Source organism: Pleurodeles waltl, chromosome 1_2 (genome assembly GCF_031143425.1).
Source record: "Pleurodeles waltl isolate 20211129_DDA chromosome 1_2, aPleWal1.hap1.20221129, whole genome shotgun sequence".
NCBI lineage: Eukaryota > Metazoa > Chordata > Amphibia > Caudata > Salamandridae > Pleurodeles > Pleurodeles waltl.
In genome coordinates this window covers 701,965,302-701,981,040 of record NC_090437.1, presented here as the reverse complement: position 1 = coordinate 701,981,040, position 15,739 = coordinate 701,965,302, and the positions used below count along the sequence as shown (strand labels likewise).

Sequence of the window (15,739 nt, the reverse complement as noted above, 5' to 3'; positions counted from 1 at the left end):
AGGTATTTCTGGTCTTTCTCTGAAGGATGATAGGACCTAGGCAGCTGACTCAAAACCCCAATTATGTACTGTAAGTGAGCCATGTAATCTGGCTAAATTGATCAATACCATACATAAAATGGCTGCCCTCATAAGATGTCTTGGTATTTGATCAGTACATGAGTTTCGAAGACTCATTTTTGCTTCCATACTGTTTATAGTTTGACAGAGGCTTTAGCAGAGTAGAATGTGGTGGAAGAGTGAGGAGCTCTCCCCCGAAAAATTTGCAAATAAATGAAAAGCAGCTGTGGGTCATACAATAGACAATTGAATGGAGACTTTGAAAATATGATATTTGTGTTGTGCTGTAAAAAATACAAGCTGCTTTTCTCGTCCCTCATCATCTTGTTTCTTTGACTCGTAGTACGGCGGGGTTGGTGCCATGCTCAGCCACACCAACTACCTTTGGGGACCTCAGAGCAGCGAATGGGCAAGGTCAGCAGCGGCGCCGAATAACATCTGTCCAGCCACCTGCAGGCCTCCAGGAATGGCTCAAAATGTTTCAGGTAAGGCTTTTTCACCTACATTAAATTATTAATTCCTGTGGCACTAGTTTGTGACATAGTTTTTGTGTACATGCACCTGGCATTTTGACTGTGCATTACCCCAATCAAATAAGACAACAGCAACTTAATGAGCGGAAGAAAAATGTTTCCTATTTAAATTATGTGATAAAATTATTAGTTTAGATTATTTTCAAGCACGGAAAGTTATAGGTCTCAACAACAATTGTTCGAGTTGTGTTTAGAAAATTATAAAACCTTAGAGGTGGATTGTCTTAACTGCACACTACAAGCAACAAATATATAGTCTACTAAGTCCTTAGAATGGCATAAGTTTCTTACATTGCCTCTCCTCAGCAGCCCAGAGCTGTTCGCACTAATAAGCAGGCATTGTTCAGTAAATACAATGTGGACTACAATCCCTTGTCCTGAGCTGATCGAAATAAGTATGCTCAATCGGGGAGTAAACATAACAAAACGTGCCACAACTGTATTGTAACGCTTAAGACACTTGCGAAGAATGAGTAAATACGTTTAATGCATGAGTCTTTGGGGAAAAAATGACCATGCCTCTAGGTGTTAACGGCAGAATAGACTTCTGCATAGAGACACGAAGCTTTAAACATGCCCATATTATTAGCCTAACTACTGGATTCACTGCAGCCACAAATTCATCTAAAAAAATGTTTTAAAAATGGACCAATGTAACCAGTTCATGGCTGTAGGAGAGTCCTGTCATTTGTTGCTATAGTCACCAGTGATAATGCCTGGGAAGCAGAAATGCAGGCCCACTCCTGCCATTTTAATCTGCCCATCTAGCATTTTGAGGAACCCCAAAAAATAAGGCTTACAAAATGAAACCGACAACTGTTCCTATTCAGGATACTGAAAATGTGTATGCCTGGTCTTGTAAAAATGAACAACATATCTGCAAGATTCGCGAAGAAGACTTGTAACATAAGGACGTGGAAGGCATCTTGATTTTATTAGTCTACTGAAAATGGAAGCACATGTGAGGAACTTCAGCAAATTTGCAATGTCTGGTGGCAGTATTGCTGAATCTGCTATATTATTTGTGCCAAGCCTTCTTATTTAGCCTGCCACTGCACAATTTGTGTGCTTAGCTGCCAAACATTGTTCATTCGCCAGATAATCTTCTGTTTGATTTCATCAGTGGGCAGGCCTCTATTGAAACATCATGCCACCATCCTGTTTGCCCTTGTTAGGTCTGTGTCCTTTTCCCCCCTCATAACCGCATTTCGCCCTTGGGCTTGTTCATAAAGCTCAAATTCTCCAGTGTGGCATGGAGAGACCCCTATATTGCTTTCTCATTCCACGCTTCGCTGATGTTGAACTCTTCTCTGCCCTCAGAAGCACCTTACTGGATGAGGACAAGTCTAGGAAAATACTATGTGTTTTCAATCTTTGAAAATTCTTGAAAGGAGATATGAATACTGCAAATCAGGCACTTTCTTCCAAATCTTGTTCTGCTTCTGTCACAGCAGCAACAAATCATTTAAATTGCAGCATATAAGAAACTCCAAGGAGTCTTCCTTTGAAGGCAAATTAAAAAAAATAGCTTAATAGATTTACTTGAAAACCCTAGCACCTCAAGACATTCACCGCAGTCTTCCTACTTTATGATCAGTGAGCTCCTATTGTGCAACATACCAGATTGATTGCAACGTAGATTGAGGTTCATTCATCTCAGCCAGCTGGAAAAAAAAATATGTATATGCTGGTGAATGGTTTAGAAAAAAATCTTGTGACGCAACAAGTGCTACAGTTTGTTGGGCGTTTACTGGGGTAGGAGATCTGCCGGTGCCCTCTCACTTCACTCTGTACTTTGCACAGTACTCGCTCTGCAGAATTCCACAGAGCTACATAAAAACTCTGAGATTCTGCTGAGTTCCGCTGGCGGAATTCGGCATGTCATGCTGCTTGTGCTGATTTTTAGCACCTGGAGCTTGTTCAGCGCTGTAAAAGCAGCATGAATGTCACCATGCGGCAGGCGAGAGGGCTCTGCTTCTTTCTGCTGCTTGAGTATATTTTCTACTCGAGTAGCAGCTTTCTCAACAGGAGTGGTTGTGACCTGCAGTGATCGTCTGTGTTGAGAAATCTTGCCCGGAGACTTCTAGTGTCTGAAAATCACAGTAAAGGATGCAAGTTCACGCTCACCAGCTTAACATTGGTGAGCTGTGCGTGGGAAGAAACTCCTCCACACGGTGGTTGGCAGAGTTTTGCCAGAACTCTGTGTGGGCAAAACTCCGTTGGTGGAGCAAAAATTTTCACCCACCCCTACTTGAGAGCAGGACATATACTTTGTGAAGCCTGTCACATTATGAACCCATAAGCAAGCGTAGATTTCATTGTATAGACCTTGAGCTTGAAATTAACATCTACAAATAAGAGAAAATGAAATTTGGATCGTGTAAGGTTACATTTAAGAAACACACCTGCAATTCAAAAACTGTACATTATATTCAAAAGCCTCGCATGACTGGTGATAAAGAAATTGGTGTTTATGATCCTTTCTTCCACGGGCTGAACGCTGTTCCATAAGAATGTCACAAACAAAGTAATTTTTCCAGCTGTTTATGTTGACCTTTAATAGTGAATCACTATAAGTTAAAGAATGTGGACTTCAAATATTTGGCTGCGAAAAAGTAACACTTCCTCTGTCAATTGTTTAGATGACTTTGCTGCAGGCTTCTTGCTTGTGGAGAGCTGGTTATAGCACTAAAAGATATCTTCAAATGACTTAATATGAAGAGCCTGTTGTCTCTTAGCAGTGGCCAGATCTGCCACTTTTGATTAAAATGCATGTATGCTTTGTTTTTCCTTAGTTTAGAGGACAGGATTGACATATTTCAGTTCAGAGACTACCCACCCAGTCCTTAGGATTGAAGGGTCACCATACAATATCAACTCTACGTTTACCTAACCACAGTTCCTAACATGATTTAGTGTTCGTGTATCACCCTTTACCATGTTGTTGTTTTTTTTGGCACACCAATGAAACCTTATTTTATTATCAGAATTGGATGTCTTATGTTTCTTTCTTTGTGCATTATGCTGAAGGCATTCTGCCACAAGACTTGAAATACTGCTACGTCACGCATTATGGCTACATATACAATACATTGTGCATCTAGCAGCTGCATTGAGCATTGGCTTCCCTGGTAGATACAGAAAGTCCATGGGTGTCTCGTTGAATCATGGTCTTTAACTGGTCATGATTTTGAAAATCTCAGTTTAATGTTATCAACAATATCACATACAGAAGTTTGATTTCAATTTTTGTCCAAATCTGAAGACGTAGCCTTCACCTGCCCTACAATTGAGACTCTTTTGCACTTCAATTGAGTTTTAGTTGTGTTGCCACTTTTCAGTTACAGATTTTACATGTTGAATTTGAAAAGGAACCTTTAATATAGCATCTATAGATCTTCAGATCGCATGCTGTTCATGTGAGGGCAGGAAAATGCCGCCATGTGATTAGTAAACTGATTCCCTTTGGTCAGCGGATCACCATTGATCACCAGGTCGAGGTCGGTGAGCGAGGCATGGTTCAAACCTCGTTCAGATCGAATGTGTAGGTCTTGGTCTAACAGAGTCATTCCGCTAAAAAGTACCTAAGTTAAGTTTGCCAGGCACTGCACCTAACTTTCCCTATTCATGTTTTAAAGACCAAAAGCTGCTGCTTTTCCGTTTCAACTTTTTTAGCTTTAATATACATATATATGTCACTTAATGCAGTGGAATCATTTAATGTGCGAAATAATGTACTTATAATTTGAACACGTCTTTATTATATATTTACAATATGTTTAATAGGAATTGTAAATGCTAAATCTTTTGAAATCTTGGCTTGTGCTGTGGCTCCCAGAGCTAAGCTAGACCCTTGGATCAACTAGCTCGAGGAATTTGCTTGCTTCTATGAGCCTGCATCTTGCATGCTGTAAAGAGAAATGAAAACGTGACACTATCTCTCACTGCAAACTGGTGGTAGGTGGTGTTTTTAAGGCGGCTGGTTGATTGGGGAGCTGCACATAAAGACCAACGTCCAGGAGGAGGGAGATGTGCCCGCTCTTGTGGGCAGAGAGGAGCTAGCTAACGCTCTGCCCCTACACTATCAACAGGTGCCCCTCCAGTCAAGAAATCATGCATATACATACACTTATTTTAAGTGACATAATACCATGTGTAAGAGGTTGCACAGGAAGAAGACGAATTGTTACAGTAGAATCTGCTATGCTTAACTTGATGTGTATGTTGTCCATTCTTTCTTTAAACTCTGCCTTGCTTGAACCTTAATTCGTGTTTTTAAATGACGACAGCCTCGCAGCGGATTGTTTAGTCACGTGGAGGCGGCATACGAACTAAAAAGGCGCAGTTGTGAATACTCTGTCACTTTGGGGACATGTAATACTGAGAGCGCGCGCTTCTCTGTCCGAGAGGAACAGGAGATGTTCCGCCCACAGCTATCCTCTAGTCACTTTAATAATGCACGTTAAACGCAGAGAGCGAGGAGGGGGCGCGGATGGCTGTAATTGTTAATTGTCTTAATGTTTTTTCTCCAAATCCTGGGGGTGGTTTGCCAGTGGGAAGACCGTAGTTGCGCTGTGCGGGGTCCTTCCGAATGACTGGGCCGAGCACGTTTTCTGACGCGCGAGACGGCGCTGCGCTCCCCGGGCCCCCTCGGGGAGCATTACCACTTCACACCTGGGCTTCCGTGCCGTCCTCCCAGGCTGTGGAAATAAAACGTGTTTTTCCTCCAACCGCATCCCCAAGCGGCCTGTTCTGTATTTATAGAACATCCACCTGAGGTGCTGCTGCAGATAATGAAGTGTCTGGCGAGAGGGGGGGTGTGGCCGGCGAGGCGCTGCTCTCTAGTAAACAGGAGTTACATGTTCGTGTCAATTGATTTACAAAGAACACATGCTTTATTTAAAACCCAATACTTGCCCTGCAATCGTCCTAAATGAGATGCAGTGGTTTACGCTTGTGTTGACCGAGGACCAGCGAAGAGATACGTTGTTTTTTTATGTGAAAATGTAAGAAAATGGTTTTAGAAAATTAAAAGCAAGCGCCAGCCAAATTGTTAATGTCTTGTCTCGATTTCTGCCATCATAAGTCTCCCTGTAGTGAACCCAATTACTTTTCCACTCTGCATTTGTCATACTAAAACAAAAGTGGGAGGCCGCATTTGTTGCTTGGACTTATAACGTTGTGTAAAGCATCCTCCCTGTTATTTCTGTCACGCGGGCGAAGAGTCCCAGACTAGTGTGTATTATTTGTGCTTTCGGTTTCGAGTCACGTCTGCGTTTGCTGGACATGCCCAATTATTCCCTAGAATGTGCTGTGGTTTAGCTATTACTTTGTTATTTATTTTTCAGGTTGTCCAGAGATTGGTATTTGTCTCCAACCCCTTTTGTTGTGTGTGTTTTTTTAACTAATAAAAGCACTGATGTGTGCGTTGTGGATCGAGAATATGGCTTTTGGTCTGGGGAATATGAAAGGCGAACAGTGGCTGCTTCTGGATGATTCTGTTGTAAACTATACTCCGAGGAGCAGAGACTGACCAAACTATCTGTAGCCCAGACACCTACAGGAGTATTACAGTCCTATAGCATACATTTACGTACAATATTCCTTAAAACAAGAAGAGGGAAAAGTTTTTTGGGGGGTTTAGGATATACATCTATGCGAGACGTAAACTACATAGATACATGATTGTAAGTTTCCAGCGTGCAGAGTAAAGTGATGGCTGCATCGTAAGGTGGGGCGATGGCCCAGAACTCGCGCATGTTAAACGACAAGTACAGTGAGCAAACATTACATTAAAAATAATGTTCATACACTGGCGCCCATTGCGTCTACCCGAGTCGAGCATAAAAGAGTCATAACACTTGCCATTTGTCTACCGGAGCTTAGTTTTCAGGTGAGGTGCTCCACGGTCTGCCTCTTCTCTTCCATCATGCCTTTTTTGCTCAATAGAGGGTAACAGCAGTCTTCTACTTTTTATTCTCGTTACTTAAGGATTTTGTTTTACCAATTGTGCTGGGTAACCTTCCACTGAGTTCTACTATGTGAATGGGGCATGGTTGCTTCTACTCTCTTGCTTTCAGGATTGCAGCGCAAAGGCTACGCACACTAACAGCAAAAGCCCCAGCTGCCCTTTGTTTAAGTAAATTTGCAGTTTTTATGCTAAATAGTTGCCTATCGTTCTGGCATAAATGGTGCAATATTTTATTAAAATGGTCTGCATTTGGGAACAGATGCATTTAATGTGAGCGTCAGAGACTTGCTTTAAAATTGTGGTTCAGGTTATCCTGATGTAACTAATAATCTTTACAGAAATCAGTCTGGGCAAATAATAGCTAGTAAAGCACTGTGATAAAGTTTTCACCTTGATACAGAGCTACAGCAGCAATTCTGTGCTTACATCTTTATATCCCGGGCCAGATGATTCACCCGGCCAGTATAGCTTTGGAAAATATTGTGCCACTTTTTAAGCTTGATGGATTGTTTAAAAATGTTTCTCACTTAATATTCTTTCATTTGTACTCCCTTCCTAAACATTTCCTTGAATGGATCCACAACACAACATATAAAGTGTTTTTTATATCCTGTAACTTCGTAGCCAAGTTGATACTTAATGTACTTTTTCCTCTTAGTTACTGTTTGGAAATTAGACTGATGAATTGGTGACCGCTTAATGGGCACGTTGGCGTTATGTTATTGGCTGTTTAGGGTTCAGCAGTTAGTGTGGAAATCCACTGTAAAAGGTTATGAGAGGACAGTAACACTAGAATTGTCCTTAGTGGTCATCTTCTGTTTCTGCTTATGGGGACATGGGGCCATTGACACCACCTTCTGTTACTGTGCTGGCCAAGTGGACATTGGTATTGTCATCTGTTACTCAGGTAATTTTGTTGACATTGGCATTGCCTTCTGTTGCAAGCCATGTTGACAATGGAACTATCTTCAGTTACTGTACTGACCGTGTGAAAATTGGCAATACCATCTGTTCTGCTCGCTTTGTGGAGATTGGTATTACCTTCTTTTGCTGACCATGTGGAGTTTGGCTTTGTCTTCTGTTAGTGCACTGACTTTGCATAGCCTTGAGGATAGTGACGTTGTTGTGCAGCATTGACTTTCTGGAGCTTTGCATCTTTTACTGTGCACTTCTATTCACATGAATAGTACAAGTAGTTAACCAGGTTCGGCCTCATTTAGGTCCAAGCCAAACCTGTCTGTCTGAAAAGTCCTAATTTAGGACACTGGTAGCTGTGCTTTTTTTTCTTTTAAAGGTTGAAAAACCGTAACACTCTGGAAGTAGCATGCTCCATCATCTGGAGCACATTGCTTCCAAAGTTTTTGGATCATGGTGGGCTTCTGTTGGAGGCCTTCAACGGAATTAGAAAGTGTTTGTTCATAATAGTTGATTGAGATGGAGTATAAACTCTGCAAAGGGTGAAGCTCCCTCTGCAGATGAGACTGTAAGAGACTCCAAGTTCAAAACCATGTTAGTGATTGTGATTCATAATTTATTGATTCCCACTATCTTCCTTGTACATAATTAAAACCTAATTAATACCTTTTATTTATGCCCATTTAGCCATTTTTATTTTTCAATGTATACAAAACTGAAGGCTTTGAGAAAAACCTTTTTTCTGAGGCTGTGCTGAAGTCCCTATATAGAAATATTCTGTGAAGATTCCCTTTAGTATGGCTGTCCGCCATGGTCTTCTGTGTGCCAGTTTGAATGGGTTTCAGTTGCACATGTGTGAGGATCTCACTTCTGTTAAAAGATGGAGCTGCAAAAAGGGAATGTTATATTTTGGGAAGAGTGGTGTTTAACTTTTTTTTTTTTTTTTTTTTTTTTTTAGAGAGAAGGCTAGCTCCATCTATCTTATCTAATCAAAGTTGCTATTACCTGACAGACTTTTTTTATTGTGAAGTGTAGCAGTGTATAATAGTAACCTTGAAGGTCACTTATCTTTCTATATGGTATTTCTGATTTGCAGGAACTATCGGAAAGGTACCTCTGGAGATCTTCACAATTGTAAAGAATAGCAATTCCACCTATAAGAGTTCAGCCATTAGTACTTTGGCGGACACAGTGAATGTAATGGAGTCAGATCACCAGCTATCAGGCAAGCCCTGCGTGTTATTTTATTCAATAGTTAAGAGATGTGGATGGGAAGGGGTGGTGGTTGTATGGATAGCTTCGTTTCATTAGCATGCCATAGAGGGCCATTATGACTCCATAGTCTCTTGAAAGGAATATTCTGCACTTTGGTTGACTGACTCGTAGTGGCAGAGTTGTGAGAGAGTAGATTGTTCACAACCGAGTACCCCGTCTTTCCAAGATTTGAATTTTGTGACAGCCAGTTGCTCCTAACTTGCCAAATGTTTGATTGATTTGTGGACTTTACTACTATGTGAGTCACCTTAAGTTACAAGTCAAATATTCTCTGTACTCCAGTGTGTCTACGTTTTTTTAGAACATTACATATGTATAAGAAAATGACAGGATATTTCTTGAGCCAGTAAATACACGCGGAGCACCAGCTGCGGCTGATTGCTCTGCAGAGTTAAATGTATAAAAACCCGACATTGATGGGAATAAACAAGGTACCCACAGACAGCAGTTTTTGATCTTTAATCACTGAACACCCCTTCAGGTGATTGGACCCAGTGGACTTAGTTTGTCAACTCTACACTTACTCACCTCAACAAGGTGGTCCGGTTCTTTGTAGGTATCCATGTTTTTGTCTGCCATTACGTTTAGATTGTCATGAGCTCTCGGGGATACTTTTGAATCCTTCATTGCTTAGACCTCCAGCTACCCATATGGAAAATGGGATAGTGAGCCAGCTGTCAGTAGTTATTTATCACGATCAGACCCTTGTTCGCACTTATTACTTATATGGCAGAGCAAGGCGGCACGTGCCTAGGGCATTCTTTTCCTGAGGGAACTGTGGTCGTCCCGCCATACTTGCAGTAAGTGTGTGTTTTGATTTTATGTTCATGGCTGAAGCCCAGTAAATGAAAGGGTATTAAGGAACTTCATTGTTCACTGAATTGTTTTCTTACGCTCCCATCTGCACTCTGCTTTGGATTATTAGCAAAATGCTACGAAAATTACCTTGGGTCCATTGAAAGTAACTGTGTCAAATGTATATCCCTCAACAAGGGGCCACTACATGATCAATTATGGTCATGGAAAGGCAGCGACCCTAGCGCCTGCATTTCCTGCTTCCATTCTGAGTGGAGCTGATGTGTGGCAGTGCCCTCCCTGCTCCACAGAGTGAGTGCTTGAACTGCGAAGTACACAGTATTCCTTTTTGTGTCTAATACTTTTTCCAAAGGCTCTTAGATCATGCTGGTAGTAGTAGCGTACTCAAAGCATGGTGCTGAATGAGAGCCCTGATGATGGCGGAGTGCTGCATGGAGTACTTTGCTTTCTGTTGCACCCTCATGGCAGCAGTGGCTGCCATTGCATGGGAAACCTAATTTATTATTCTAACTCGGCCGTGTAATGTTCAGAGGAAGGCTAGTGCCACAAATATTATCAACAGGCGCAGTGTTACTGTAAAGTGTTGTCTCAGCTCATTGCAGCTGTAGCAGCACAACTGAGGGTAAAAAAAAAACTAGCACCTGCCATGGAAGACTGAGCCGGTAATGAGTAACAGCAAGTCTCCCTCCGTGACATTACCGTTTTTTTCTGTTAAGTATTCACGGGCTAGCCTAGCAAATATTGCAGTGACATTTAAGGTTCTGTTTCTATAGGTTGAAGGCATCTGGTTCAAATGCGCTACTTTATGAGCTCTAAATAGTGAGTTTTCTGATATGATCAAATGACGAATACTATAGAGATGAGTTGACTAAATATATGGACCATATGCAGGGAGTGCAGAATTATTAGGCAAGTTGTATTTTTGAGGATTAATTTTATTATTGAACAACAACCATGTTCTCAATGAACCCAAAAAACTCATTAATATCAAAGCTGAATATTTTTGGAAGTAGTTTTTAGTTTGTTTTTAGTTTTAGCTATGTTAGGGGGATATCTGTGTGTGCAGGTGACTATTACTGTGCATAATTATTAGGCAACTTAACAAAAAACAAATATATACCCATTTCAATTATTTATTATTACCAGTGAAACCAATATAACATCTCAACATTCACAAATATACATGTCTGACATTCAAAAACAAAACAAAAACAAATCAGTGACCAATATAGCCACCTTTCTTTGCAAGGACACTCAAAAGCCTGCCATCCATGGATTCTGTCAGTGTTTTGATCTGTTCACCATCAACATTGCGTGCAGCAGCAACCACAGCCTCCCAGACACTGTTCAGAGAGGTGTACTGTTTTCCCTCCTTGTAAATCTCACATTTGATGATGGACCACAGGTTCTCAATGGGGTTCAGATCAGGTGAACAAGGAGGCCATGTCATTAGATTTCCTTCTTTTATACCCTTTCTTGCCAGCCACGCTGTGGAGTACTTGGACGCGTGTGATGGAGCATTGTCCTGCATGAAAATCATGTTTTTCTTGAAGGATGCAGACTTCTTCCTGTACCACTGCTTGAAGAAGGTGTCTACCAGGAACTGGCAGTAGGACTGGGAGTTGAGCTTGACTCCATCCTCAACCCGAAAAGGCCCCACAAGCTCATCTTTGATGATACCAGCCCAAACCAGTACACCACCTCCACCTTACTGGCGTCTGAGTCGGACTGGAGCTCTCTGCCCTTTACCAATCCAGCCACGGGCCCATCCATCTGGCCCATCAAGACTCACTCTCATTTCATCAGTCCATAAAACCTTAGAAAATCAGTCTTGAGATATTTCTTGGCCCAGTCTTGACGTTTCAGCTTGTGTGTCTTGTTCAGTGGTGGTCGTCTTTCAGCCTTTCTTACCTTGGCCATGTCTCTGAGTATTGCACACCTTGTGCTTTTGGGCACTCCAGTGATGTTGCAGCTCTGAAATATGGCCAAACTGGTGGCAAGTGGCATCGTGGCAGCTGCACGCTTGACTTTTCTCAGTTCATGGGCAGTTATTTTGCGCCTTGGTTTTTCCACACGCTTCTTGCGACCCTGTTGACTATTTTGAATGAAACGCTTGATTGTTCGATGATCACGCTTCAGAAGCTTTGCAATTTTAAGAGTGCTGCATCCCTCTGCAAGATATCTCACTATTTTTTACTTTTATGAGCCTGTCAAGTCCTTCTTTTGACCCATTTTGCCAAAGGAAAGGAAGTTGCCTAATAATTATGCACATCTGATATAGGGTGGTGATGTCATTAGACCACACCCCTTCTCATTACAGAGATGCACATCACCTAATATGCTTAATTGGTGGTAGGCTTTCGAGCCTATACAGCTTGGAGTAAGACAACATGCATAAAGAGGATGATGTGGTCAAAATACTCATTTGCCTAATAATTCTGCACTCCCTGTGTATGTCATTCCTTCCTGCATCACAAATAAAACATCACTGTAGAGAGCCCCGGCCTCTCTCATACAATGTTATCCCAGGACCTAAACTTATGATGTGCTACTGGTAAGTGCAGGATTTACCTTTTAGATTTGAGCACCAGTCACTGATGGGAGAGTTGAATGGGGCTGATAAATGTGCAGAGCACACTGCTCATCTCAGATGACATCCTATACCTTATACCCACTTTATTCTGCCAACAAAGCATATATTCACCCAATCCTTTCTTTTTCTGCAAGCTGGTACAGGGTTCGTTATCGGATGATAACTGGATGTTACACCATACATATCTGTGTGAGACCCCCATAATCCAGATTGATCACTTACAGCATGTGTGAAATCTTTGGTTGTCCTTTTATAGACAGCAGCAAACCTTCTGCCTTTTCAGTATGGGATAATAGGATGTGTGTGTGCATCATGTAGCTTATGCACTATATGGCTGTTCCCTGCTTGAAGTGTAACCACCTTTAATCCCCCATCAACATCTTCTCTCCACCGGGCAGCGCTTGACTCCTCATTAGTTCCATCGGAGTAGTGCTGAACTACTCATTAGCTGGAAGCTAAGAGGGATGGAAATCGGCCTCTGGGAAGCAGTGGCCGCAGGCTGTGCAGAATGAGAGGGTTAATAGCTCTCCAAGGACTGAGGTTTCTTCGTACTTATTAATGTCATTCATAATGCTCAAGATACAGCAGCTGTGGACCTGTTTATCAACCGGAGGCCTCAAGGGCCCAGTGAGACTACGAAAGGCCAGGGGGAGTGATAATTCCTGGTGCCCGCATAGCCAGAGCAGAAGGAACTTCATTAATCTCCAGATTAACACAGTGAGATCTTTGGAGCATTCTGGGTGTCCATGAGCAAACAACCATTTCAGTTCGAATCCACAACTAACTCTTAGATGCAAATCCAGACAAGACCTGTACATAAAACCAACACCATGAAAATGTTTCTTGTTAACAAACCGGTAGGTTCGTTCTTTTTTGTCCCCTGCAGGGACAAGAGAGTGATAGTTAACTATTCCATATGTTCACATCAGTAAGTAAGCGCCCAGCATCGATGGTTGGAATGTTTCCAGGCCCTCAGTCAGACTGTCTCTCTCAGAATATTTGAAGATGTGGAATCTTCAATAGCAGGCGCTTTTCAGTAGCCTAGAAGCCCAGAAAGCTGCAGGCATGTTCCGAGATGGACGGTTTCGGCGAGTGACCGGAAGGTGTCTTTATTTGATTCTTCTAGATAGTTCTTGTATGAATAGCTGTTTTTCACGCTTCTTGGCCTAATAGTGTGGGGTGTAAAAAGACTAAGACAACTGTGGATGTAAAAAACAAAGCAAGTTTTGCCCCCGCAGATGAGGCTCAGTGCAGCAGGCACTAGTTATATATAGCTCAGAAGTAGACACTTCACAGTGTCGAAGCCCTTTTGAATTTCATTACATTGGCAACTGAAACATGAGTTCCTGGAAGTGATTTTCCATGAGGGCAAGTCTTGTAGGCTCTTTCTAAGTAGGCATTGAACTTCATTTCACAATTTAAAAAAATCTTGCAGAAGAAATGCTTTTTTGTGCATCTTGAAGCATTGCAAGAATTGAGGCACTGTATTCATAACATCCTTCAGCCAGTCATTTTAAACTCGCATTAGTTTCTGCAGTTTCTCTCATCACCATTACCGTATTCTGTTTTAAAAAGCGTTCAGTCATTGTAGATTTGCAATGTTGCAGAAATGTTCCCAAGACGTGTTGTTGGATTAACTGTCCGAGGAACACTACAACTTCTTAGAACCCGGAGACCACCAGAGCGCCCTCACCCCAACACCTGCCAAACGCAGACCGACTAAAACGTATTTGTTGGAAGGATTTTTATTTATATCTTATACCAATTAATTCATAGAACACAAACAGTAATAATTCACCTGCAAAAAACAATCTTCAAAAGATATATTTATAAAAACATTTATAAAAACCATTTCAATAAGATGTATTCATCAACCATAAATCAATGTGACAGGATCCCTTCCTGTCCTGAACCTTCTTTGGACCACACAGGTGAACCGTACCTCACCTGTATCCCTAGAGGGAGCGGCTCCCCCAACTTCACCGTTCCTTGTCCTCATGCTCAGTGTTCTGCCCAAACACCAATCTGCCAAGGGGGTGTAACGGGGCGGCCAGGAGCGGGAGCCCCATGGCCACCCCAGCGATCTGGGCTCCCTACCCCCGAAGCTGGTGGGTACATCCGAGGGTTGGTTCAGGACTTTGGGATCCTACCTCTGGTGTTAGCCTGGGGCCCCAGCCTCGGGGACCCCTCTGTTGGTTATGGTGACTTTAGTACTTCCTCTCCCACCACGAGGGCGACCAGGGTCCCAAAGGTCCTTCGCCCTCCTCACCCCCAAACAAGCTGCGAGAGAAGAACCAAATGTACGCAATAAATTGATCCGTTCCCGCGTCAGATAAATGTACCATATCTCTGTGGAACATATCTGGAACTTTTAGAAGTTTATGCGGAATGTTCCATAAGTGGCAAGGCCCCTTGCAAAGTCTTGCCATTTCAGCGTTGAGCCTACGAACAGACGCATTGATTGTCCTTGATTTGATGTGTGAACCCTAGTTGCGGTGAAGCACCATATGCGACCATGCAATGGCCTCGTTCGGGAACTCTTTGGGCAACTTGGTGATTTCTGCAAAAATAGTTTCCCTGAGTGCTTTGCGTCCCATTCGGACCAAGTCATTGCCACCAATATGTATAATAATGAGATCCGGGAACTACAGATCCCTCGCACCTTCTTGCCATTTCCACGAGTTGCTGGAGCTGCGTGATTCCTAGTCCACCAACCCCACACCAGCGAAAAGCAACATCCTGAATCGCTGCCGGCTTAGGCATACGAAGCAGTTGCAACCTATAGGCTGCCCACCGGACAAAAGAATGTCCTAAGACCCAAACCACGTGGGACAGCATTGAACTGTATCGAAAGAAAATTGTATGAGTAACCAACACACATTTCACAAACCATGAGTGAGGGAACACCCATCATTGCAATTCAGGTCTAATGTAGCGCTTACAACAATTGGATGACCATCTCCCGATGGACTTTGTCTGCTACTGACATCCCTGCACCAGCCGCTAAGGTAGCCGCCCCAATCCTGAAAGAATGTGAGGAGTACCCCTGAGGGTCCACTCCTGCGGCCCCAAGAGTCACCTTCAATACTGCCAAAAATTGTTACTGCGATAAGCATTCCTTGTTTGCATGTAGAAAAACGGCAGATGACCCAGAGGATGGGCGGGCCAACAAGTACGAGCCCAAGCGACCCACCGGGCATAACGGAGACCCTGGCGCCGCTCTAAGTTCAATGTGTGAGCCCTTTCTCAATTAATCTGTCTTGGACTTTTGCAATTGAATTGTCACCAACCCCGGTATGATTCGTACCTCGGCCCACTGAAGGCCTCCTGAGTGGTCACCCTTGGAAGATCCCACTGATTTGCGAACGCGAAAAGCACCATAGAAAGCTGTAGTAAATACTGAGGCGCATAACGCCGCCTCAAAAGGCGTGGAACGCACATTGGGGATGCTGTACAAGAGCCTCCCTAATAAGGGAGCAGTTATGGGGCGCCTAGTGTCCTTTTTCACGCCCTCTATTCGATCCCAACCAGCAACTGCCCTCTTAATGACAAAGGTGTTCAAATGGGACTCCTGAT

The 15,739-nt window shown here is 42.8% G+C and overlaps 1 protein-coding gene across 4 annotated transcripts in view; it reads left to right on the top strand.

Annotated features, from left to right (window-relative positions):
* FBXW7 (F-box and WD repeat domain containing 7) overlaps positions 1 to 15,739 on the top strand; it is a 547,043-nt gene that overhangs the window by 464,320 nt on the left and 66,984 nt on the right. For all 4 annotated transcript variants that reach the window (XM_069242654.1, XM_069242653.1, XM_069242660.1 and 1 more), the window contains one exon: positions 404 to 545. In XM_069242654.1, the coding sequence (XP_069098755.1) occupies positions 404 to 545 (142 nt within the window). The remainder of the gene's footprint in view (positions 1 to 403; positions 546 to 15,739) is intronic.